Source organism: Chiloscyllium punctatum, chromosome 5 (genome assembly GCF_047496795.1).
Source record: "Chiloscyllium punctatum isolate Juve2018m chromosome 5, sChiPun1.3, whole genome shotgun sequence".
NCBI classification, from domain to species: Eukaryota; Metazoa; Chordata; class Chondrichthyes; order Orectolobiformes; family Hemiscylliidae; genus Chiloscyllium; species Chiloscyllium punctatum.
Genome location: NC_092743.1, coordinates 54,806,643 through 54,833,018, shown reverse-complemented (window position 1 = coordinate 54,833,018; position 26,376 = coordinate 54,806,643). Strand labels below are relative to the sequence as shown.

The following is a 26,376-nucleotide window of genomic DNA, read 5'->3' as shown; positions in this document are numbered from 1 at the left end:
TGTTGATGTCACTACTGTAATCTACAGTGTAACCAGCAATCCCACATCCCACTCCATGTTTAAGTTTACAAATTTACACATTCAGGCAAACCTTTAACAGATACAGTGCAACAGTATTACAATTTAATATTTTATGAAAGCTGTACATTATTGTTACACTATTATCCACATTTACATTCTCATCCTTAACATGAGTTTCAGTTAACAGCCCAATTGGATGTAGTTCTGTGCAGAATGTGGAGAACCCACTTTGGCTCCTAATTCAGTAACATCTTATACAAAAACTTCTCATCTTTGTGGTCAAATGTTTTGAAAGCCTTAAGTCCCTAAAACCTCCCTCCAGTCCTACAACACATCAAGGACTCTGCATTCCAACAATTCCTGATTTTTGTGCATTGCAATTTACTTCATTCAATATTTGTTTCACCTTCAGGCCCAAGCTTTGGAATTCCCTTCCTAAAACCTTGGACTACTTTAAGACCTTCTAAACAAAAAACAAACCATCTTTTTGACCAGCTTTTGTCAACTGTCCTTCTAGATCCTTCTAATTCAATGGTAATACTCCTGTGAAATGCAACATGCTTTAAACACATTAAAGCTGTTTAATAGATGCCAGTTGTTATATTTCTACACATCTGAGGTAGTGGTTAGCATAACTCAGGAGAACATGGAGTATTCCTTTTGCAGTGCCCTAGGGTTTGATATCAGTATATTTTTATATTAAAGACCCTGGATAGTTTTCTGTAAAATTAACATCTCTAGGATTAGTATTGTCTGTCCTGTTATTGTTTATCTTAATGATTTTTCTCATGGAAGGTGCACTAGGAATATTCATTTCTCCAAATGATAATTAATGCTGAATTTTATCTGAATATATTGGCAGGATAGGAACATGAAAAAGGGGCCACATCACTATTCCATCCTATTGTTTGTAACTGCTTGGACACATTCCTGGAGGTTTCATCACATGACCTCCCATCTCCAGCTATCCCAGCCCATACTCATGGCACTGGACATCCAAAATGCTCCCTCCCATGGCAAAAAGACTTTGCCTGAATGCATGATTCCTGATTATCAGCCTTCTTCCTCACTTGTTGCTTTGTAACTCGTAAAGAAATTGTAGAAAAAAAATGTAATGCTGCTTTGTTTTACCTCAAGATTTTTATTCTAGGCATTCCTCTCATGTCTGATCTCTATTTTTCTCTCTCATTTGCCACTCCTGCTCAAAGGTGGATTCTGCATTTCAGGGCTATTTTCCCCTGTCTCTCCACCCACCTCCCAGAACAGTCAGGTGAAGTTTGGCAGTTGTTTCTGGGATAATGGAGAGAGATGATATTGTGCTTCAGCCATCTCTTCTCTATCCAAATGAATTCCCAAGTACTTAAATTTGACACCTTCAATGAAATTTGATGCAGAAGTTTTGAAACACGTGTCTTTTAATGTGGTTCCCACCCCTGTTGGGCACTGCAGCAATTGTGCTATTGCTAGCACTCAAATTTTACTTATGGCTACCACAAGCAGATTTTCTTTCTTAATGGGAATCTTGAAAGAAACATGTCTCAAAAGCTTAATGACCCCAAACTAACACAAAGATCCAGCCAATACCACAGCATCAGTTAGGAGGTAAATTGACCCATTAGTTCCAGGTTAGATAGTTTTGTATATCATACTACCTCCAATATGAAAAAGAGGATACTCTGTCATTATTGATATTTATTGTTGGATTATTTTTACGAGCATGAATCTTTCCTCCCCAGAAGTTGCAGGCTAATGAACATACATCAGTGGTCTAGCCCTGTAACATGCATAACCATAAATTGTAACATTTTGCTAAAATTTGCATTTATGCAGCACCCAAGCAGAATATCACTCCACAAATGATTTCATTCTGACATAAAATATTATAGATGCTCCTGGTGTTCCACATACATGCAAAGGAATATTACAAAAGGAAAAGAGCCCTGAATTCTTCAAATATCTGGCTCATAATGACAATATTGAATTCTAACTTAATTTATAGTGATTGCTTTCTTAAACCAGGATCTAAAATTCGAGCTACTTTTCCAGAGCCTTCCCTGTACTATGGGACGGGAGTCTGCTAATTTGGTTTGGTACACCATTCTAAACTGCTATCCATTACACAGCTTTATGATAGCTCACTAATACTTGTCAGACGTGAGGACGTTCATATGTATCAGAAGCAGGAGTAAGCTGGTTTGGTGTCTTGAGCCTCCTCTACTATTAAATCAGATCATGGCTGATCTGACTGTGGCTTCGAATCCATTTACTCCTGATCGATTCTTGTCTAACAAGGGAGACAGAAAGGTTATATATCTATGCTTTTAAAATACTGAATGACTCTATTCCTACCACTCTCTGGGGGAAGAGAGTGCCAAACGATTCACAACTCTGAGAAAGTCTCCTCACCTCCTGTTTGAATGGGAGACCCTTTATTTTTCAGTTGTGTCCCCTCATCCTTGCATCTGCACAGTGGTTCAGTGGTTAGCACTGCTGCCTCATAGCAGCAGGGACCCAGGTTTGATTCCAGCTTCAGGTGACTGGCTGTGTGGAGTTTGCCATTCTCCCAGTGTCAGCGTGGGTTACCTCTGAATGTTCTGGTTTCCCTCCTACATTCCAAAGAAGTGCAGGCTAGGTGGATTGGCAATGGGAAATGAAGAGTACAGACATGGGAGTTTTGGTGGGATGCACTTCAGACGATTAGCATGGACCTGAAGGGCCTAATTCCACACTCTAGGGATTCTATGATTCTGTAGAGAAAACACTCATTCAGACATCCAACCCAAGTTCCGTCAGGATCATCTATGTTACAATAAGATTACTTACCATTCTTCCAAACTCTTATACAGGTTGAGTCTATCTGACCTTTCTTCTTAAAATAACCTGGGATTGCAAGGATGTTGTCATCATTCGAGTGAACTTTTTCTAATGCATTTATGTCCTTTCTTAAACAAAAATCCAAAATATGTATTCTGTATTCCAGCTGAAGTCTGATGATTGCCCAGCACAACAGTATCAAAACAGCTTTATTGTTATAATCCATTCCCCTTGTAATAACTGGGAACACAATGCTACCTAATCACATGCTGTATCTGCATAATAACATTTTTGCTTCACATACTAGAATACTCAGATTTCCCTAGACCTCCGAGTTCTGCAGAATCAAGAGCGGTTAGTTGAAGGCTGAATATATGCATGCAATTTGAAAAGCATACAAACCACTGCATTCAATTCTATACAGGCTGGGTGTACAAGAGTAAACTGGGTTGCACTGGTAAAACAAGCATGCTGGTTCAGGCAGAGTACTCAGTACAAGTTAAATTGAGGAAAGACAAAAGTTCAGTTTAGAAGTCAGATTCTAAACTTAAATGAACAGGGCTAATTTTTATTTCCATAGAATCCCTAGAGTGTGGAAATAGGCTACTCAGCCCAGCAAGTCCACACCGCCTCTTTAAAGAGCACCTCAACCAGACTCAGTCTATCCGCAACCCTGCACTTCCCACAGAAATCCACCTAACCTGCACATTTCTGGATTGTGGGAGGAAACTGGAGCAACCCAGACAAAATCCACGTAGACATGGAGCAAACAAGCAAACTCCACACAGACAGTCACAACAAAACTCTAACTTGCAAAGAGGTGTGGATGAAATTAAAGAATTCAGCTTGAAGCATTTGTCACAAGTTTCAAAATACCTAGACGTTGCCATGTACTTAATAAATGGAATAGATGCAAATGTCAAATCATTTGTTATATAGAGGGGTAGAGTTTCCATTTGTATGCACAGGTCAGGTTTTCCCAACCCAATTCACCCAAAATTAACATAACACCCCAAAAAAATCACTGTATTGCAAGTGCCTGTATCACAGGGTGTGTTACAGGTCAGATGAATCCAAGCTCCTTTACCTCTCTATCAATGTTCATACGTTATATAAGGAGGCAACTTTCCCTTGCACAAACAAATTATCCTTTACACTCTTGGGAACTCATTTCCATTATCCTAAACTCAGCTTATTCATATGTTGACTGGACACTGATTAAAGTGCTTGTTTATTGTGATAAACAATCAAATTGCATAAGGTTAGAATTCAAATACAACAATACCTTCTAAAACAATTTATTTTAAAAATATTACAATCATAACAGTCCAATTTTGTTGCTTCATGATAAAATTTGTACTTGTCAATATACAAATAAGTTTGAGTAAAAACTAAAGAAAATAATTCTTAAAATAGATGCAATTTTAGGCAAAATTTATGTCGATTAGCTGGATTATTACCTGCACTTTATTTCAATTAGGGCAATTCTGCACTGTGTCCAATGCAGTAACTCTACCCCAGAATAATATATTGGTTGCATTCAATTTATGCTCTCTTTAACATTCATTATCAAAACAACCAAGGAATGTGTTCATGTACTTCAACAGATAGCAAGCAAGGAAATGTCCATGTAGACTACTGGTAGCAATAATTCAAATTCTAGTTGCATTTAAATCCATCAGTTTCTGATCAGCTTCCACAGAAACCGGAAAATCTTTTACTGTAAAACATTGATGAATATTGTGTTACAGCACCAGGTACATCAGCAACTGAAATTGACTTGAGCAGTTTATCAATTTCACTTGACGAGTTCAGAGATATTCCTGTCACGTTTGCAAATGAAAGTGAAAATCTATTTAAAGTAAGAGTATTAAAAACATTCTATAGAGTAATATATTCTTATTCCTTCTGATCATCTCTCTGAAAGGGGATTATCTGTACTTCTTTTGCTATTCTCTCTGCAATAGCTCTGCTACTTGCAACAATCACTCTGCGTGACATCAGATCAAATGGTCCTCCTAAAATAAAATAAATGTCATGAAATAAGAGGGATATAACATTGTGTTTCATAGATGTAGTTTATCTTTAAATGTGACTCAAAGTAATCTTTAAAAGACAAAAAAATTGTGAATAGAATTAAAATTATCTATAATGTAGTTTATCGACAATGCATATATTCCAATATATAATGGATCATGTTCCACAAATTGTTAACGTACTTGCTATTTTACACCATGTTGAATGCATTAAATGAGGAAAACAATTTGCAATTATATAGCACTATTATAAAGAAAGCTATCCTTATGCACATCATAGAGGGGTAATCAGAAAAATAGCTGTTGAGTCACCATCAGATTTTAGCAATGACCAGTGACTTTCTCAGAGAGGAGCTCAGCACATGGATGAGAATTTTAAATTTGAGGCACTGGAAGCCCTGGAACTGTTATAACTCAAGGAGGATGGGAGCAATGTTGAGCAAAACATTATGATACCTGAGCAGCAAGGTTTCTGATTAAGTGAAGCTTACAGTGGATTAGAAGCCTTCCAGCAGAGCATTGGAATAGACAAGGCTGTAGTTGGCAAAGGTATGGATAAATATAGTACCGCAACACGTTTTCAGCTCTGATCTCCAGCATCTGCAGTCCTCACTTTCTCCATAAATATAGTACTGGACTAGCAACCCAGAGATCCAGACTAATGGGCGGGGATATGAGTTCAAATCTCATGTCAACACGGGAGGAATTCAAATTTGATAAATTAATCTGGAATTGAAATCTATTAAGAGTAATGGGTTCACTAATTTACTTTTAGGTAAGGAAATCTACTACCCTTACCTGTTCTGGCCTATGTATGACTCCAGAGCCATAAAAACGTGGTTGACTCTTACCTACTCTGAGTATTATCTTGCAAGACACTTTGGTTCAAATACACTAAATCTGAAAGTATTTTTTCCTTTTTCAAAAAATAATTTGAATCCATTCATATCATGGCAAAATCCAAACTTACAAATTGAAATTATGTGCATAATTGTGAACCACTGTCCCAAAACTACCTGATATATCCAGCACAACACCACCAGCCTCAGAAACGATTAGTGTGGCTGCTGCCATGTCCCAGCAGTGGATACCCATCTCATAGTAGGCGTCTGCACCACCAGTTGCCACCATGCACATGTTTACAGCTGCAGTTCCCAGAGCTCGAACTCTAAAACACATTCAGAAAGTGTATAAAAGGATGAAGTAATCTAGTATGAGAGCTCTCTGAATAAATGGCATTCATTACCAGCAAGGTTTGAAATAGTTTTACAGCACATCTAACAGTATAAGGCATTCGATTGCACTTTACAAGAGCTTTACAACATTAAGCATATGAGAATATTAGATTAGATGGTTAAAGCTTGGTCAAAGGTTGTGATTTTAAGGAGTGTGTCATAACACAGGACAGAAAAGTGGGCAGAGAGGAAATTCCAGAGCATGGGGCCTAGCACGGGCACCAATTGTGTAATGATTTAAATCCAGGATGCTCAAGAAGCCAGAGTTATATTGGTGCAGGTACCTTAGAGTTATGGGACTGGAAGAGATTACAAAAAGAGAGAGGAGCAAAGTCATAATGGGGCACTTTCAGGATGACAACCTGTAACTAGTGAAGGGCCACAGGTATCAGTGCTGGGGCCACAAATATTTACAATATGTTAATAACTTGAATGAGCAAAATGAGCATACAATAGCAAAGTTTGCAGATAATTCATGAATATTGGAAAGCCAACTGCTTAGGATGTGTTAGGGCAGCCCATGGCTGAAGGTGGACACAAAATGGCCACCCGTGGATGTTTAGTTGGCATAAAGATAGCGTAGAAGGTTTCTTTTAGCTGAAGCAATAGCTGTTTAGTACTAAAGTGAGATCATAAGTCAGGACAATCGTAGCTTTGTGAATAGGTTAAATTCAAAGTAACAAGATTAAGATAGCTAAAAAAAACCTGACAATTAATACACAACAGAGTCCTATTACAAACACACAGCTGCAGATCTTTGTACAGAGACAGTTTGATAAAGAATACCCTTGAAAGGATAAGAGACATCAAGTAACAACTAACCCAAAGTTTACAGTTTAGGAAGAACCAAAACAAAGCATGATTCCACAACAATCAATACTCTTCAGGTAATTCTCATTACATGTTAAACACACCCATATGAGAGAGGTTATAAAACGTAGTTAGTATTAATTCACAAAAATAAAGAATTGCAGCTCCACTGCTTAATAAATAGCCTGGATAGTGACAGTGCTGAAAAATGTGTTGCTGGAAAAGTGCAGCAGGTCAGGCAGCAAAGGAGCAGGAGAATCCAGCAACACGTTTTTCAGCTCTGATCTCCAGCATCTGCAGTCCTCACTTTCTCCTTTGGATAGTGACAGTGACAAATTATATGATAGGGTTAAGGATGAGGTCATGTCCTGTTAAATCCAAATAAGTTTCTTTTGATGACTTGTAAAGCTGTGAAAGTGATCGAATTTCACCCTTATCAATGAAATGTGTTATCTTGTTTGGTGGGGAAAACTAGTGTGAAAAGTATTTGACGTAAAGACAGTGGGGCTCAACTTAGAATCAAACTTCTGTTTTGACCTACTTACACCCTGTGGACAGATGGAATCAGAGTTACACAGCAGGGAAACAGGTCCTTCAGTCCAACCCTCCCATATCGACCAGATACACTAAACTGATCTAGTCCCAATTAGCCAGCATTTGGCCCATATCCCTCTAAATCTTTCTTAATCACATACTCATCCAGATGCCTTTTAAAATGTTGTAATTGTACCAGCTTCCACCACTTCCTCTCACAACCCACTCCATACATACTATTCTAATGTCATCCATACTAGAAGCAGCAACAAAACATCTTCAATCCATTCTTCAAGTACGATTTATTGATGTCTTACAAGCTCAAACAAAACTTGCCACTTCCTTCCTTTGGCAAATCCATGCTTGGTCATTTATTTTGAAATTCTTCAGCCAATGCAAATTCACTCCATGTGATACCAAGAAATGTGGGTGGAAATGGATGCTGTAAAATGAAGCCTGACAAGAATCCAGAATAGACTCGTGCTCCAGTTTGGCTCTGCAGGGCCACTCGACTCTTGACCTCATTACAGCCTTGTTCCAAACATGGACAGAAGTGCTGAATTCCAGAAACAAGGGGAGAATAACTGCCTTTGACATTCAGGCCACATTTGACCAAGCGTGCTGCCCGAACAAAACTGGAATTGATGGGAATCAGGTCAAACCTCTCCACAAGTTGGAGCAATAACTGACACATTGTTGAAGGTCAGTCGTCTCAACTCCAGCACATCTCTGCAAGAACTCTAAGCGTCATGTCCTGTTCCAAACATCTTCAGCTCTTGTAAGGTGAAAATTGCATTTCACTGATGATAGTACAATGCACCATTCATGACTCCTTAGATACTGAAGCAGACTGTGGCCAAATGCATCAAGACCTGGACAACGTCTAGATTTGAGTTGACAAGTGGCAAGTAACAGTTGTGGCAACAAGTGCCAGGCACTGACCATCTCCAAAAGGGCAGAACCTAACCACTGCCCCTTTACATTCAATGACGTTATCAACACTGAATCTCCACTTAATAACATTCTGGGCATTACCATTGACCTGAAACTGAACTATCCATAGAACTAAAATGACTACAAAAGCGGGTCAGAGGCTACTAATCCCACAGTGAGTAACTCAGCTCTTTAATTCTCAAAGCCATCTGTCTACAGGATACAAGTCAGGAGTGCGATGGAGTACTCTGCTCCTGCTGGAATGAGTGTAACTCCAGCAATACCCAAGACGCTTGACACCATCTAGGACAAAGCAGCACTTGACTGGTACCACAAGTGCAAACATTCAATCATCACCACTGATGCCCAGCAGCAGTCGTGTGTACCATCCAGAAGCTGCACTGTAAAAATTCACCAAGGCTCCTGAGACATCACCTTCCAAAACCACCACATCCATTTGGAAGGACAGAACAGCAGATACACGGCAACACCCCACTTACATGTTCCCCTCCAAGCCACTCAACATCCTCACTTGGAAATATATTGCCATTCCTTTAATGTCACTGGATCAAATTCCTGGACCTCCCGCCCTCCCTGACTATTTACAGCAAATGGACTGCAGCATTAAGCATTCAAGAGTGACAATAAATGCTGGCCCAGATAATAAAACCCAAATCCTAATGAATGATTATTGAAAAAACCCTGGACATTTTTGGCCTCAATAACAACTGAACTCAACTTAAACTCTCACATGAACTATATCGTTAAATCTGCCTCGAAAAGGCAGAGTGTGTCCAGGCTTTAAACACTGCTCCTCTGCATAGAGATTCACTCAAACACATCTGGCACTTTTCTGGACAGTACTTACAAAAAAGTCAGCTCACATCATTAAGTTTACCTCGACTATCAAAACTCTTTCCTTTTCTCCTGGCTGCACCTAGTCACTGGGGCAGCACTGTGGCCCAGTGGTTAGCACTGCTGCCTCACAGCACCAGGGACCCAGATTCAATTCTAACCTCAGGTGACTGTCTGCGTGTTATTCCCTGTTGGTTTCCTCCAGTTTTTTCCAACAGTCCAAAGATGTGCAGGTTAGGTGGATTGGCCATGCTAAATTGCCTATAACATGCAGGGATACGCAGGCTCGAATGGTTTAGTCAAGGAAACTGCAGGGATCGTGTAGGGGAGGTGAATGTTCATAAGAGGATCTTTGCGGGCTGAATAGACTGCTTCCACACTGTAGGGTTTCTATGGTTCTCCATATGGGTCTCTCAAATTCTAAAAACACCTTCCTCCCCACATGTATTATCAATGCTGATATCAGAAATACATTTGTTTTCCATGGTAGATCCTCTTCTACTTATCTACCAGCTCAAAACTGCGTTCTCTCACCGACTTGATTCATAATGGTGAATTGGCTATGCTAAATTGCCTGTAGTAAAAACAATGACTGCAGATGCTGGAAAGCAAATACTGGATTAGTGGTGCTGGAAGAGCACAGCAGTTCAGGCAGCATCCAACGAGCAGCGAAATCTACGTTTCGGGCAAAAGCCCTTCATCAGGAATAAAGGCAGTGAGCCTGAAGCGTGGAGAGATAAGCTAGAGGAGGGTGGGGGTGGGGAGAAAGTAGCATAGAGTACAATGGGTGAGTGGGGGAGGGGATGGAGGTGATAGGTCAAGGAGGAGAGGGTGGAGTGGATAGGTGGAAAAGAAGATAGGCAGGTCGGACAAGTCCGGACAAGTCAAGGAGACAGTGCTGAGCTGGAAGTTTGAAACTAGGATGAGGTGGGGGAAGGGGAAATGAGGAAGCTGTTGAAGTCCACATTGATGCCCTGGGGTTGAAGTGTTCCGAGGCGGAAGATGAGGCGTTCTTCCTCCAGGCGTCTGGTGGTGAGGGAGCAGCGGTGAAGGAGGCCCAGGACCTCCATGTCCTCGGCAGAGTGGGAGGGGGAGTTGAAATGTTGGGCCACGGGGCGGTTTGGTTGATTGGTGCGGGTGTCTCGGAGATGTTCCCTAAAGCGCTCTGCTAGGAGGCGCCCAGTCTCCCCAATGTAGAGGAGACCACATCGGGAGCAACAGATACAATAAATGATATTAGTGGATGTGCAGGTAAAACTTTGATGGATGTGGAAGGCTCCTTTAGGGCCTTGGATAGAGATGAGGGAGGAGGTGTGGGCACAGGTTTTACAGTTCCTGCGGTGGCAGGGGAAAGTGCCAGGATGGGAGGGTGGGTCGTAGGGGTGTGTGGACCTGACCAGGTAGTCACGGAGGGAACAGCTTCCTCATTTCCCCTTCCCCCACCTCATCCTAGTTTCAAACTTGCAGCTCAGCACTGTCTCCTTGACTTGTCCGGACTTGTCCGACCTGCCTATCTCCTTTTCCACCTATCCACTCCACCCTCTCCTCCTTGACCTATCACCTCCATCCCCTCCCCCACTCACCCATTGTACTCTATGCTACTCACTCCCCACCCCCACCCTCCTCTAGCTTATCTCTCCACGCTACAGGCTCACTGCCTTTATTCCTGATGAAGGGCTTTTGCCCAAAACGTTGATTTCGCTGCTCGTTGGATGCTGCCTGAACTGCTGTGCTCTTCCAGCACCACTAATCCAGTAAATTGCCTGTAGTGTTAGGTGCAGGGGTAAACGTAGGGGAATGGGTCTGGGTGGGTGCGCTTCGGCAGGTTGGTGTGGACTTGTTGGGCCGAATGGCCTGTCTCCACACTGTAAGTAATCTAATCTAATCATAACAATGACTTCACCCTCTTCCCAACTTCATTTTTCCCAAAGTCAAAATGACTGGCTTTTGAACATCAGAATTACACGCTGAAGGTTTTTAAAATTCAAGTTTGGAGACACCTGTCTGATTTTTCCTCCTGTACCAATAGTCTCCACCCTCTTACTTTTAATGGACACTTCAATGTTGAAGTTGAGACAACAAAAACACATTTCCAAAAAGGACCTCAACGTTCCACAAGTAATGGACATTCACCCCACAAGTCTAGATTGGACTAAAACTGGTCTCAGAAGTGTAACCTTAGTTCATTCTAGGAGTTTCTAGCAAAGAAAGCTGTAAATGTTTCACCTGTTCTAGGTAAAGCATTAGCTGAATAAACCACGGTCCACAAACATAGAAGTTAACTTTCACAAATGACATAAGAAGTTACGACACCTACCCATGGCTTGGAATTGAGATTAGTTTTTCCATGTTTGAAAGAACTGTCTTCAAGACTTCAGGTGTGCGATTTGACCCAAGCTCAGTTACTATAAGAGCTTTGCTGATGTCTACAAATTTAAAAGGCAAAAAAAAAATCAGTTATTCAACTAAAAGTGTGGCATGATAAATATCTATTCCTGGGCATGTATACAGGCAGCTACTCAGCAACTTGTAGATGTTGCATCAGCATTAACCTGACTTATAAGAAAAGAGCTCAAGGCAAATTCACACCTCCTAATTCCTTTTGTGGATTATTATGATCTGTGCATCTTTGATTTTTTTTTCAGTGGTTGACACCCTCTAGGACAAAGCAGCCGACTTGTGGACCACATCCACAAACATCTACTCCCTCCACCATCGACGTCAGTAGCACAAGTGTGCACCATCAGCAAGATACATTACAGAAAATCACTAAAACGATTCTTCGACAGCACCTTCCAAACCAGTTATCACTTCAGTCTAGAAGGACAAAGACAGAAGATACATAGGAACACCACCACCTGCAAGTTCTCCTCCAAGCCATTATTCTGACTTGGAAATATTCTTCCTTCATTGTTGTTAGGTCAAACTTTTGGAATTTCTTCCCTACTAACATTGTGACTCTACCTATAGCATATGGGCTGCAGAGGTTCAAGATGGCAGCTCACCACCATCTGCTCAAGGGCAACTAGGGATGGGCAATAGATCTCATATCCACATCCCACAAGTAAATTCAATAAAATGCGGACCTCAACAAGCAACTAAATCTAATACTCTAAATAAAAACGGGGTGATTAGTTTGTCAGTTTTTGGATGAAGATCATTAAAGGGTGAAAAGAAAATTAATACTATAAAATGATGTGAGAACTATAAATAAATAAAATCTCATATTAATATGCCTCATTTGTGGGACTTTATTGTATGCAATTTGGAGGCAGTGTTAGCCGACATAATAGGGACCAGTTTAAATTATATCCCCCAGATACAGCCAAATCTATTGCTCAACCCTCTTTGGCTTAATCAAAGCAATATTTCTGTTTGCTTTCTACCTCTGCAGTCCCTGAGATGATAGTGTTAACACAGTTGGCTTGTCAGATGTAGAATTTCCAAATGAAATATATTTCAAGAAAGTGATTCATTGGCTGAGAAATTCTACTGGACATGTGCTACATAAAGGAGCAGCAGTCCATCTGAAATAAGTTTCCATTTGGGATGCAAGGTATGCTAACCTAAATGATTAGAAATTGAAACTGAACTCTAGTACAAGGTCAAGTCTTAACAGTATCATTATTTAGTAATAGAGTCACTGGAGAGAATATTTGCATCTGCACAGATGAATGTAAATCAATACCTGACCACAAAAGAAACCTGAAATTAAAAAAAAGGTGCATGTAAATCCAAGACAGATTATCGACTGACATACAACTACAGTACATCAAATTCCCACTCTGCAAAATACTCTAGATCCTGTACTATGGAGAAAAGAAAAAACCATATTCCACCAAATTTCTGCCTGTGATAATTTACAACCGCTCATAGAGAATTTGTAACTACCTCTCTATGTTGTCTAGGCGATGGCCAACAATTTTTAAATTAAAACATTCTTTTGAATTCCCAAAAAATGGGAGAAACATCTTATCTGATGACAAAGACAGACTAGGTATGTTTCTGTTAAATTTAATGTTGCCAAGTAAAAAACAAGCAAATTCAGGATGCCACTTCAAAACCAACATGACAATTTTAATAAGCATTTTATTTAAATTAAAAGATTATTATTGTATTATTATTGTAATTTGTGGGCAGCATGGTGGCTCAATGGTTAGCACTGCTGCCTCACAGCGCCAGGGATCCAGGTTCAATTCCCACCTTGGGTGACTGGCTGTGTGGCGTTTGCACATTCTCCCACTGTCTGCGTGGGTTTCCTCTGGGTGCTCTGGTTTCCTCCCACAATCCAAAGACGTGCAGGTTAGATGAGTTGGCCATGCTAAATTGCCCACAGTGTTAGGTGCATTAGTCAGGGGTGAATGGGTATGGGTGGGTTGCTCTTCGGAGGGTTGGTGTGGTCTTGTTGGGCCGAAAAGGCCTGTTTCCATGCTATAGGGAATCTAATTAAATTAGCAATCATGAAGGTTGAAATTATAATCTGCCATTTTGACATAGTTGTGAGCATCACTGTTCATAACTCCACCCTATTTTCCTCTTTTCTTCGACCTATCTCAATACCACATTTGGGTACCTGTATCTTTGATGACCCAATTTCATTTTTGAAGCTTCAACATGAGGGAATCTCAAACTTAACTCTTCATAATTACTTACCAGAGATGCCATGGTAATTGACCAGCCCCACAACCAGAAGCAATCCAAAGATACTAACTAACTAACTCACCTTCTTGTCCAGACACTTTCAATTGTTGCCCATTGCAGAATGCACCTTGCCCTCTTCGAGCTGTGTACATCTTGTCTTCCATACAGCTATATACAATGCCAATTTCACTCTACATGCAATCAACCGGAAACGAGATACTCAGTACATTAGCTTAATTTGTTAAAATTACCATGTGGAGACACAATTCAATAATAACTTAGATTTATAAAGTTATTTTAACCAATAACAAACACAAAGCTGCTTTGCATTAAATTAATTAGCTAAGATCTGATACCAATCAAAACAAAGTTGCATTACAGCCAGTAGCCAAGTGTTTTACCAAGGAGCAACATAAAATGATATAACAGTTCACTGAGGGAACTCCAGACCTTAGAGTTTGGATGATTGTAGACACACTATCAATGGCAGGGCAGGATGAATGGGAGTGCACAACAGGCTTGAGTTAGAGGAATGCAGAGTTCATGGAGGGATGCAGAACAGGAGAGGACATAAACAGGTTTATGAAAAGAGAGCATGTAGACCATTCAACTTCTCAAGCATCCTCCAACATTCAATATGGCCCAATGCTGATATTATCACTATTTCACTTCCCCACTGATGGCCCCAAATCTTTCAATTCCTTGTGACATCAAAACTTTTTATTAAATATACTCAGTAATGGGACATCCATAAAACTTTTGGATAGAGAATTCTAAAAAAAAAATCACAATCTTAAAGATAGAGACACTTAAGCGACTCTTGGATAGGCACATGGAAGTTCTAAAGATATTATGATTCATAGCCAAGGAGATTTTGAATACAGAAAAAAGAAAATTTTAAATTCAAGTTGCTGTTGGATATGATGCCAACGTAGACAAGATACAGTTAATCTCAAGATGTGTGAAACATGTGCCACATCACATACATTAAAACTTTCTCACTATTTAGTATTGTCCCAATTGCTTCCCAATATTGAATGATTTACTGCTACAGAATATATTCAGAACAGAAAAAATTAAAATGAATACAAGAAAAATGTGTTACCTGTTTGTTCACAGAAAAGCCAATAGATACCGCTACAAAGGGAAACCTGAAAAAAAAACCAGAATTACTTCAGTTCAATGATCAATATCTACTCTTGCTAGTTTCCCAATCATCTTGAAGCTTCCAAGTAAAGTGTTTTAAAGGTTCATTGGTGATACTTAGAAATAAAGAACCATATTTAGACAACATTCTTCAAGCACATTGTAGAAAATCAATTTCAATTACCAGATCTACATAGTTCTAAACTGCACATTTGCCCTAAAGCACAAAGACTTTACCAGCCAAATGTCATACCTGTGGACAAAATTAGTGGTTCCATCAATGGGATCAATTATCCATGTTGGATTATCTGTTAACACACTTGCTGCTCCATCTGCAACAGACTCTTCACCAATAAAACTGAAATAAAGTTACAGCAAGATAATAAACTTTTAAACATGCCATAGTTTATTTCAATTGTGCAGCATTTTCACATATCACCAACAAATACTTTCTTCAAATTATCATGTTAAAATCTTGAAAGCAAGTTCTCAAGAGTATGCAATGCTTCATAATCAAACTAGGACATATTATTGTTTTTTAGTGAAAACTGTGTGAGTTTATGTCAGCAATTGTTATTAAGAAAAAAATGGGTAAAAAAAGATTGCTATAATCTTTTCACAACATCTCCACGAAACTGCAAAAAAGTTTCTTCAGGGCTCAGAAAATACAAAATATCCATTAACACTGGTATTAAGGCATCTCATCTCAAACTACTGCGTATGCACAAAATTTCATTCAGAAATGTAGAAGTGAGCATATTTTTGTATTATATTAATTGAGTGCAGTTATGATTAGTATTTCACCTCGTACTCAGATTATTACAATATTTTTTACCTGTGAGAAGGAAACTTTTCCTTTAGCGTGCCTATAATCATTTTTTCAACATTTTGATCGGTTTCAGTCACCAAGTCTGCAGGAGAGCTTTTAATCTGAACAGTCTGTTCTTTTCTCATAGCATCACAAATAACCTAAAAAAAGTGATTTAATGAAAAGCAATGAATTGAATCCTATGAAACTCTCTCATTTTCACCCTTGTTATTCAACCTTGCAGTTTCCTACAGGAACAGAATTTGCATTTCAACTTACAGCAATAGAGACATACAGCACGGAAACAGACCCTTCAGTCCAACCAGTCCATGCTAACCATAATCTCAAACTGAACAAGTCCGACCTGCCTGCATCCATGTCCATAGCTTTCCAAATCTTTCCTATTGATGTACTTATCCAAATGTCCTTTAAACGTTGTAATTGTATCTGCATCCACCACTTCCTTTAGAAGTTCATTCCACACACTATCCACCCTGTGTAAAACATTTGCCCCATATGTTTTTTTTCAAATCTCTCCTCACCTTAAAATTGTGTTCCCAAGTCTTGAAATTTCCCATCCCAAAAGGAAAAAAATAACAACTACCATTAACTCTTGAGAATAAAGTATTTTCTCTTTTTCTTCTAACCTGTAAGTTTTTTTCCCTCATATTAATACTTTTGTGTCAACTTGGCACTTTCTAAAAGCTTGGCAAGTTAAACATTTGGATTAATTAAATAAGAAAAGTGCTCAACTAAACTTCGTGCAATTTAGCAAAGTCATTTGAGTGTACAACACATGCTCAAATTACAAACTACCACTTTGTTATAAATTCCAAAAGCGTATGTTCATGCTTCCTTGTTGTTGGTAAGAAATCGCAACAAAACAAAAGCTAAACAAAATGTGTGTGCACTGCTGCATCAAAAACATCATAATTGACACAGTGCACTAACCAAATAATTAAAATGGTGGTGCCTTCTTTGCACAGTTCTTCAACATTATGTGCGTGGGTACTCCTGCACATTTATGCATTAGCAGCAGACCTATTAAAATACATAGCCAATTTTCACATAGTTTCCAAAATATATGAATCACACCATGTAAAGTTTTGGCAGTTCAATGATTGAAAGAGGCTGCTCGCCCTTAGAGTTGGGCAGTTGTCAACCTCCTTTACATATATTAAAATTGTTTTTGCTCAAATATTGCATGTTATGGGTGCTAAAAGAAAATTAGACTGGATTTCTAGGGGGCAGCTAATGGCAGAAGATGCAGAGAATCTATTGAGTAGTGTAAAGCAGTAACACCATATCGTCAGTGTTATGGTTGATCCTTTAAAATCCCACTTCGGCCCAACTTGTCCAGGCCAAGCAGATATTTTAAACTAATCCAGTCCCATTTGTCAGCATTTTGCCCATTTCCCTCTAAACCCTTCCTATTCATTTACCCATCCAGACGCCTTTTAAATGCTGTAATTGTACCAGTCTCCACTACTTTCTCCGGCAGCTCACTCCATACACGCACCATCCCCTGAATGAAAAAGTTGCACCTTAGGTTACTTTTAAATGTTTCCCCACTTACCTTAAACCTAATTCAACCCCCCCTCCCCAACCCGACCCACCCCATTTTTGGACTCTTCACACTGGGAAAAAGACATTGTCTATTCATCCTATCTATACGCTTCTTAAATTTTATAAACCTCTATAAGGTTACTGTTCAGCCTCCAACACTCCAGGGAAAATAGCCCCAGCGCATTCAGCCTCTCCCTGTAGTTCAAAATAGAACAAGAGGGCATAGGTTTAGGGTGAGAGGGGAAAGATATAAAAGAGACCTAAGGGGCAACTTTTTCATGCAGAGGGTGGTACGTGTATGGAATGAGCTGCCAGAGGAACTGTTAGAGGCTGGTACAATTGCAATATTTAAAAGTCATCTGGATGGGTACATGAACAGGAAGGGTTTAGAGGGATATGGTCCAATTGCTGGCAGGTGGAACTAGTTTGGGTTGGGATATCTGGTCGAGATGAACAAGTTGGACCAAAGGGTCTGTTTCCGTGTTGTACTTCTCTGTGACTCTATGACCAACCATCTGTGATTCACACTCAAGGACACCCAGGACTCACAGGTCCCTCTGCACAGCAGCATGCTGCAATGTTTTACCATTCAACTAATAATCCATTTTACTGTTACTCCTATCATAGTTCATGACTTCACATTTATTAATAATGTATTCCATCTGTCAGACTTTTGTCCACTCACTTAAAATATTTGTGTTCCTCTGCCACTCATCTTAGTGTCATCTGCAAACACTGACACCATTCACTTGGTCCCAAACTCTAAATTATATATAGCTATGTCCAAAACTCAAGGTAAAAAACGACAAAAAACGACTAGCTGGAAAAAAAGTGACATAAATGCTTTAAAATATTTTCCTGCCAAGAAGACTCCCAGTCTCTCCACCACTTGCCTTGAATGTGAAAAGACTACTAAAAAGGACTCAGTTGCCTCGCAGCTAGACTGAAGGTGACAGCATTCCCCTTCATCATCAGTTTGCCCTCTGGCCCCACAGGAGACTGTAAACTCCCAGACTATTATGTAGAAAGATCAAAATTAAACCTACCTTTTCCAGCAAGGGAAGAAATAAAATCTAACTTCTCTCTGATAGAACAGTTCCTTGGAAGCACAAATCTGTGCTCATAGAACAAGACAGTCAAGGAATGTTTACTTTGACTAAAGGCCTAAATTGGAGGTTTGAGACAATTTACGAAGATGATGTTTTCATCCTGTACTAAAATTATGGACAAAACAAAAGCATAAGCTTAAAAGCTATTTTATTACACTATTTATCCAGTTGAATGTTTAAAACTAGTATTTTATTTCTCTGGATAATTTAGGATTTGTGGACAAGTGTTACTGATCTTAGAAAATGTTCAGAATTTAAATTCCATAATTTACTTACAGCCCCAGCTTTTCGGGCAATAGCAACTGCAACTTCCATACAATCTTGCCATGGATCTGATGCTGCACACTTGCTTGCCATCTTTTAACCACGTATCCCTGTGTAAACAATTTCATAATGTGAAATAATTAATCTGCTCTATACAATCATACAGCTCAAGCAAGTCATGTTATTTATCATCACTGTAAGACCAGTCATGGTCACAGGCTCAGACTCATTCTGAGCTTAGAAGTGAGAGATTTTAACTAACCTGTTGGAAAATGCAAAAACAAATTAAATAAAATTTCAGCAGAATCAAAATTAAAATTAACCACTGCACACAATAGTATCGATCTTATAAGGTTTTCGGTAATGAACTCAGAGTACAATTAAGGTCTTAGTGGATTCTGCCTCTATACTTTTTCACCCATATTGCACAATATTAAACTGTGTAATTTTACTATTTATGAAGTTAACCACTGTACTTTGTGTTGCAAGCTACATTAATAAAATCCACATTTGCTTTTGTATTGAGTAATAATATTTCCTGCACTGCAAGATATAACAGAAACAAGATCCACTGACCAAGTTTTCATTTCTGTATTTTGAAGTTGCACATAATTTAGTCTGACCTGCACTGGATTCTGCACTATTTGATGACAGTCTACCGTACTCCAACTGATAGATGTAAACAGAAATCAAAAGCAATTTAAATACTACAGCAAATCACAAAACTGGAGGATCCATCAACTGCTATCAATCACTTTACATGAAAATAAAAATTTGGAAGAGAAGTTGGCCAAACAGCCCCTCAAGCCTGACCCTCCATGTAATAAAGATCATATCTGATCCAATTATCCTATGTTACTGCCTGTCCCCAATAAGCAAAAGGTGCAAGATTATCAATAATCTACTTCTGTCTTCAAAATGTTTAAGGACTCCACTTCCACTGCATTTTGAGGAAAAAAAAAAGTTGTAAAAACTCATCACCTCTCATGACCAATATTTTCATTGCTGAAAAGAAAGACATTGCCAAAGCTTTTCATGTTGTACTCATCAGGACAATGAAAAGAATGACAAATTTTGAACAATTACAAAAATTGAGTCTACAGGACAAAATGGTGCCAATTGTATTTCTCATTCTGTCACAGAATATGAGCATGCTGGCAAGTCGACTCTGATTTAACCTCAACAACTTAGAGAAAAGAATAGTTGTCACGCTTGCAAACTGTGCATTAAACCTTCAGTTGTAGGTACAGTAGGCATGTCCTTGTTGTACAAGTAATGTACAGATAGGTTCAAGTATCTTTCCAATGACGACCATAATCTGGGTCTGCAATTTATTACCTGCAGCTTAAAGGCTCATGCGTGGTTCCTATCTGTAAGAAATAGAAATCCTTTTCTGATACAATGTTCAGTATTCCAACAGAATGTTGATGGAGAAAAACAAAACATTTTAACATTTGTTGGCTTGTTGAAAATTATTATAATCTCTTCTCATATTATTCCATATACTTTGTGTAACACTTGTATAAGCTGTTGTGTTTCAGGGAAATTGTTCAGTTGACCCATCCCATACATACCATTTCTTTCCACAAAGACTGCTACTGTATAGCAGAAAGGATTTCTGATGAATATTAATACTTGCAAAGTACACAGTGACATTTGCAAAGGCATGATGCAGATAAGTTCTAAGCTGGTTACATTTCTTGTATAAACAGGACATAGCTAAATATTTGATGCAGTTTGCAATTTCGATAACTATTTGTTTGTCTAAGTTGGTGAAATTGTACATAAACCAGAGACACCCATCAAAAGAAATGGGAGCAGCATAAGCATTATTTTGTTGGTTTTACTATCCATTTCTAGTAGATAAGTGCATCACTCAAATTCAGATGCAGCAACATTTGTAAATGGAGTAATGGCTTTATAGGTGCTGTGTAAACTTATTTCAGGGAATTTTGCACTAGATTTTGCACTGAAATATTTCACTAATGTTTATAGTCACAAGTATGTTGTGTATATATTAGGTTGGGTTACAGGATGTACTGGCACTGCAGGAGCTGCAGGGGACGTTCACTCGGTTGATTCTGGAATTGAGTGAGGTAGCTTATGAGGAGACATTGAATAGGCTGGTACTATACTCATTGAAAGTCAGAAGAATGAGGGGGGGGAAAATCTTATAGAATCTTATATAAAGTTATGAAGGGAACAGACAAGATAAAAGCAGGGAGGTTATTTCCACTGGTGGGTGGAATTAAAACTAGGAGGCATAGCCTCAAAACAAAGAGGAGCAGATTTAGGACTGAGTTGAGGAGGAACTTGTTCACCCAAAGGGTTGTGAATCTGTGGAATTACCTGCTCAGTGAAGCAGCTGAGACTACCTCGTTGAATGTTTTAAGGCAAAGACTGATTTTTGAACAGTAAAGGAATTAAGGGTTATAGTGAGCAGACGGGTAAGTGGACTGAATCCATGAAAAGATCAGCCATCATCTTATGGCAGAGTATGCTCGATGGGCCGAACGGCCAACTCCTGTTCCTATTTCTTAAGTATGTCATGAACTTGCATGCACTCCTGCAAAATATTCATATTATAGAACCTACTTTAGCAATTCACTTTTTTCTTTCTTTAGAAATAAGTAATACACAGCTTTTATATTTCATAAATAACTAAATCAAACATAATTAACTGTCCCATTAAAAAAAACCCACAAGTTTCTCTCCAGAAAGAAAAATTCAGTAACGAGTCTTTCTGTAATTGGAGAACAAATCATGAGCATCAGGATATTTAATGCACTTTCTTCATCTGATAATTTTATTTTCTGAATCCCGTGAAACTAATACAAAAAAATGGAGCAATGAAGACCAACATATTTTTGGGGGGGGGGGGGGGGGAAGTGGAGCTCTTGTTCAAGGATAAATACCATATAGCATGCCACAAGTAATATTAAGCATTTCAAGCAATGAACTGTCAGCCTGATAAAGCTTCAGAGGACTACATGCAAGTCAAACAGCAGAAGCAGCATGCGATATGGCTTCACAATCACACGTGCAATAAGCTAGATGAAAACTCTGAAGTCCGACTACATCTGCATCCTGAAACATGGTGGACAATCATAACAAGACCACTCTCACTAGTATCCTTACATACGGATGAGGAAGGACACCACTTTGACTGGGATAACACACCCATCCTAGGACAAGCCAAATAGAGACACACACGAGAATTCCAAGAAGCAACTGGAACTTTTATTAACAAACAGATTGACTTGGATCCCATTTACCAACCCTGAGAAAAAGAACTGAAAATGACATCACCACTGGAAATGATGTTAACACAGGAAATGACATTACCAACCCGAGGAAACTCAAACATATAAATAGAAAGTGGGCTACACCACCAGTGCTTCATTCAGAGGCTCATTGAAGATGCTACCTAGTATGGTGACAAAATGTCTGAAAACGAACCTTCCAGCTCAGCGAGCTAACCTATATCCAGAACCTCAACCTGAACTACAAATCTTCTCAAAACTCACTAAGGAAGGATATACTTACACTGAAAGAATAGAACAAAGGTTCATTGCATTGGTCCCTGTAATTAAAGGGTGTTCCTATGATGAAAAACTGGCTAACATGGACCTAGATTCTCTGGCATTTAGGTGAATGATTTGGGATTTTGTTTAAATAGAAGTGCTTGATCAGGTAGACACTAAGAAGTTGTTTACAACAGACGAGGTATTCAGAACATGGATGCAGACTTAAGATAAGGGATCTGACAGAGATAAGGAAACATTACTTCACTCCAAGGGTTGAGAAACTTGGGAATTCTCTATCCCAGAGGGTTATGAATGCTCCATAATTATCTATATTAAAGACTATGATAGACAAACTTTTAATCTCTCAGAGAATCAAGGGATATTGGAAATGGGTGGCAAACTGGAGTTGAAACTCAAGAATAACCATGACCATTACAAGTGGCAGAGTAGGCATATAGTCCAACTGGGTCTACTCCTGCTCCAATTTTTCATATTCTTGTGCCAGTGTCAGCCAATTTGATTCACTCCATTTGATGCCAAGAAATGTTTACAAATACTGAATACTGTAAAAGCGTGGACCCTGGCAACACACACGGAGTAATAATATAATTTATGTTTCAGCACTAGCTGCACTCCTAACCAATCTGTTCTACTGCTGCCACGACATGAGCATCTACCTAGCAATGTGGAAAATTGACTAATACACCCTGGTAAAAAAAACTGAATCTGGCTTTTCACTGCCGCATAAGTCTACTGTTGATCAACAAACTGATGATCAACAGTTTTATAAAAGTAATAATTACTTAGCAATAGCATGCTCGCTAATGCTCAAGGTTTGGGTTCTACCAAACCAACCTGGCTCCTGACCTCATTACATCCCTGGTCGAAATATGGTCAAAACAGCTGAATTCTAGAGTTGAGGCAAATGTGGCAATCCTTGACATCGTGGCGTTTTTCATACAGCAAATAGGCCTTAGCAAAATTTATGTAATTGAGAATCAATGAAACTCCACACTTACTGATGCCATACCATGCTGTAAGCAGCCTTAAGGGGTCACAACCCAGAGATGTACAGACAGCAGTAAGAACTTAAGGCAACAGAGGAAGGTGGCTGTGGATTTTGGACAGCCATCACCTCAGCCACAAAGCAGTTCTTGTATCTGTGTCATAGGCCAAACCATCAACAATTTTGTCATCAAATAACCTTTCCTCCAGCATATTTTAAGCATCATTTGTGACTCCTCAGAACTGGGTGTCCTTATGCTGGATAACATTCAGCCTCAAGCTGAAATGTGGTAGCTAATACTCATACCTCATAATTGCCAATGACCATCTAACAAGAGAGAATTTAACCATCTCCCCATAATATTCAATGGTAGTCTCTTTGCAGAATCTTGCATTGCCAACATCCTATGGGTTAAAATTGATCAGAAACTGAACTGGAACAGTCAGATAAAAGTATAGCTACAAAAAGGGAGTTCAGGAATAGCTCACCCTGTCCTTAAAACTTGTGTTTCAACTACAAGGCACACATCAGGAGCATAATGCAATACTCTCACTTGTATGGATGAATGCAACACCCGAGAGTCCAACCAACGCCCTGTGTCGTGTCTACACCAGGGGGACTGCAACAAATTAACGTACCTTACCATTACTTTCTAAAGGGCAACTCTACCGACGTTGTCAGCATTACTCACGTTCCATAAAACAATTTAAAATGTATACATGTTAAGCATAACTTTTCTTTTCCCATGAGGTTACGAAAATTGTTACATAAATGTAACTCAATTCTTTGAATACAAATTTACCAAATGGTTGTAGTGACATCTCAGTTTGGTTTTAACCTGGCCTTTTACAGAGCTCTGACAGGAGCCCAAGGTCATTCACCTCTCGGGAAACATCCCAGTTAAATGGATGCGATGCGCATGGGACAATGACAGAAGCGGTCTGGAAGGCCCTGGGGATCTTCGATCAATTTTGCCCCCTTCATCCCCATCGAGGACAAACAGACCTTTGAGAATAAAGCAGAGGAGGAGCAGCAGTGGGGAAGCTCAGAATGGCCTTCAACAAGAAATCCTTTACAGCTCAGAGAATGAGGCAGCCGCAAATCACCTCTAACAAAACAGGACACTAAAGATCCGGTATCAGGTTGTAGCTCGTGGAGAGAATCATTTAATCCAGGGAGACATCTCACCGAGAGTCCACCTCCCGTCTGCTTCTCTTCTCCGGGTTCCTACTCACTCACAGCCGGCTCTAGTCTGCTTTATCTCCCCTGCTTCTGCTCACCCACCTCTTCCGGAATCAGCCATCATTCATGTGCAATAAAGAGGGACCGTCTCTAAATCTCCGAAGACAGAGAAACGCAGATTGTTCCAGATTTAAATCTATTCCTAATTTGAGGAAAATTCAAGTTCAATCGAAATTTATAACACACTTGCAATTGTTCATTTCCTTTTTTTTGTAGACATTACCATATTTTATCTCACTGCACTCAGCTCCCTTATGCACAGCCTTACGTTTTCTATTCAAAGAAACCCCAGTGCTTTAACCTACCTCTGGAGAATTCCCCACTTCGGCAACATTTGCCTCAAATTCACTCCAGTAAGTAATCTAATCTAAATTCACAATTTGCAGTTTATGCCTCCTATCCATGCCTTTAATGTTATTTCTATAATTGGATGCGCTAGGTTGTACAATGTATACATTAATAACATACATTGCCTTCTGAGTGGCTTTACTTGCACAGAATTATTTTGAATCACTTCAATCTCTTCGTTCACCCACACGATTCAGCATATCTATATAGCTCCATTCTCCTCCCAATATGCCCTCACACAGATCACTGGGAGTTGATATTTGCCTATATTTGCATTAACCTAAGTCTTCTGTAACTCACCTCGTTTACCAAACACTTTACCTTTGTGTCATCAGCAAACTTCATCATGAAGGTCATCAACCTGAAAGCTTAACGCTATGTTTCTCTCTATTGACGTTAATTTAATCTGCTCAGTACTTGCAGTATTTTCAGTTTTTACTTTATCATTTTGCTCTCTAAGTCAATTACATTTAGCAGAGTAACTCCTTCCTTAACATCACAGTTGTGTTCTTCAGAGGTGTAGCTCTGGACAAAACAATATTTAGTGAATTATCCCATAATGTCATATGAATTCAAGCTCATGGTTTGGGAGATAATGTATTGACATGGTCAGAGAACTGGTTGGCAGACAGGAAGTAGAGAGTTGGAATAAACGGGTCTTTTGCAGAGTGGTAGGCAGTGACAAGTAGGATGCTGTAGGGTTCACTGCTGGGACCCCAGCTGTTCACAATAAATCTTAATGATTTGGATGAAGTAATTGAACACAACATCTTCAAACTTACAAATGATGGCATGCTGGGTGGCAGTGTGTGCTGTGTGGAGAATGCTAAGAGACTGCAGAGTTACTTGGACAGACTTGCTAAGTGGGCAAACACTTGGCATATGCAATATAATGTGGATAAATGTGAGGTTATCCACTTCAGTCACAAAAACAGGAAGGCAGATTATTATCTAAATGGTAGCACTTTAAGAAATGGTGAGGTGCAATGAGACCTGGGTGTCATGGTGGAACAGTTTCTGAAGGTTGGCATGTAGATGCAGCAGGTGGTGAGGAAAGCTAATGGCATGCTGGCGTTCATAGCAAAAGGATTTGAGTATCAAAGTAACGATGTCTTGCTGCAGTCATACAGGGCATTGGTGAGGCCAAACCTTGAGTATGGTGTGCAGTTTTGGTTTCCATGTCTGAGGAAGGACATTCTTGCTATTGAGGGAGTCCAGCGAAGGTTTACCAGGCTGATTCCTAGGATGGCAGGATTGAAATATGATGAAAGATTTGGTCAACTGGACTTGTACTCACTGAAATTTAAAAGTATGGAGGGGTGGTGATAATCTCACAGAAACATGTAAAATCCTGATGGGACTAGACAGGCTGGATGTGGAAAGAATATTACTGATTTTGGGGAAACCCAGAACTGGGGGTCACAGTCTAAGAATAAGGAGTAATTCATTTAGGATTGAGATGAGGAAGAATTTCTTCACTT

The 26,376-nt window shown here is 39.4% G+C and overlaps 2 protein-coding genes across 4 annotated transcripts in view; both read right to left on the bottom strand.

Annotated features, from left to right (window-relative positions):
• Window positions 1–26,376, bottom strand: part of snx16 (sorting nexin 16) — a 386,689-nt gene that overhangs the window by 231,111 nt on the left and 129,202 nt on the right. The gene's annotated exons all lie outside the window — the stretch shown is intronic.
• impa1 (inositol monophosphatase 1) lies at window positions 75–24,637 on the bottom strand. Of its 3 annotated transcripts, none has more exons than XM_072570334.1 (9): window positions 24,311–24,411; window positions 18,785–18,882; window positions 15,861–15,994; window positions 15,279–15,383; window positions 14,985–15,030; window positions 13,962–14,070; window positions 11,556–11,664; window positions 5,888–6,039; window positions 75–4,853 (listed from the first exon to the last, which is right to left on the bottom strand). In XM_072570334.1, the coding sequence occupies exons 2-9, from the start codon at window positions 18,863–18,865 to the stop codon at window positions 4,735–4,737; spliced, it is 855 nt and encodes a 284-aa protein (XP_072426435.1). In that variant the 5' UTR covers window positions 18,866–18,882; window positions 24,311–24,411; the 3' UTR covers window positions 75–4,734. The 3 variants fall into 3 exon arrangements, with proteins under 3 accessions (XP_072426435.1, XP_072426434.1, XP_072426433.1); XM_072570333.1 differs by lacking the exon at window positions 24,311–24,411 and adding an exon at window positions 24,494–24,637 and having other exon boundaries at window positions 76–4,853; XM_072570332.1 differs by lacking the exon at window positions 24,311–24,411 and adding an exon at window positions 24,412–24,604 and having other exon boundaries at window positions 77–4,853.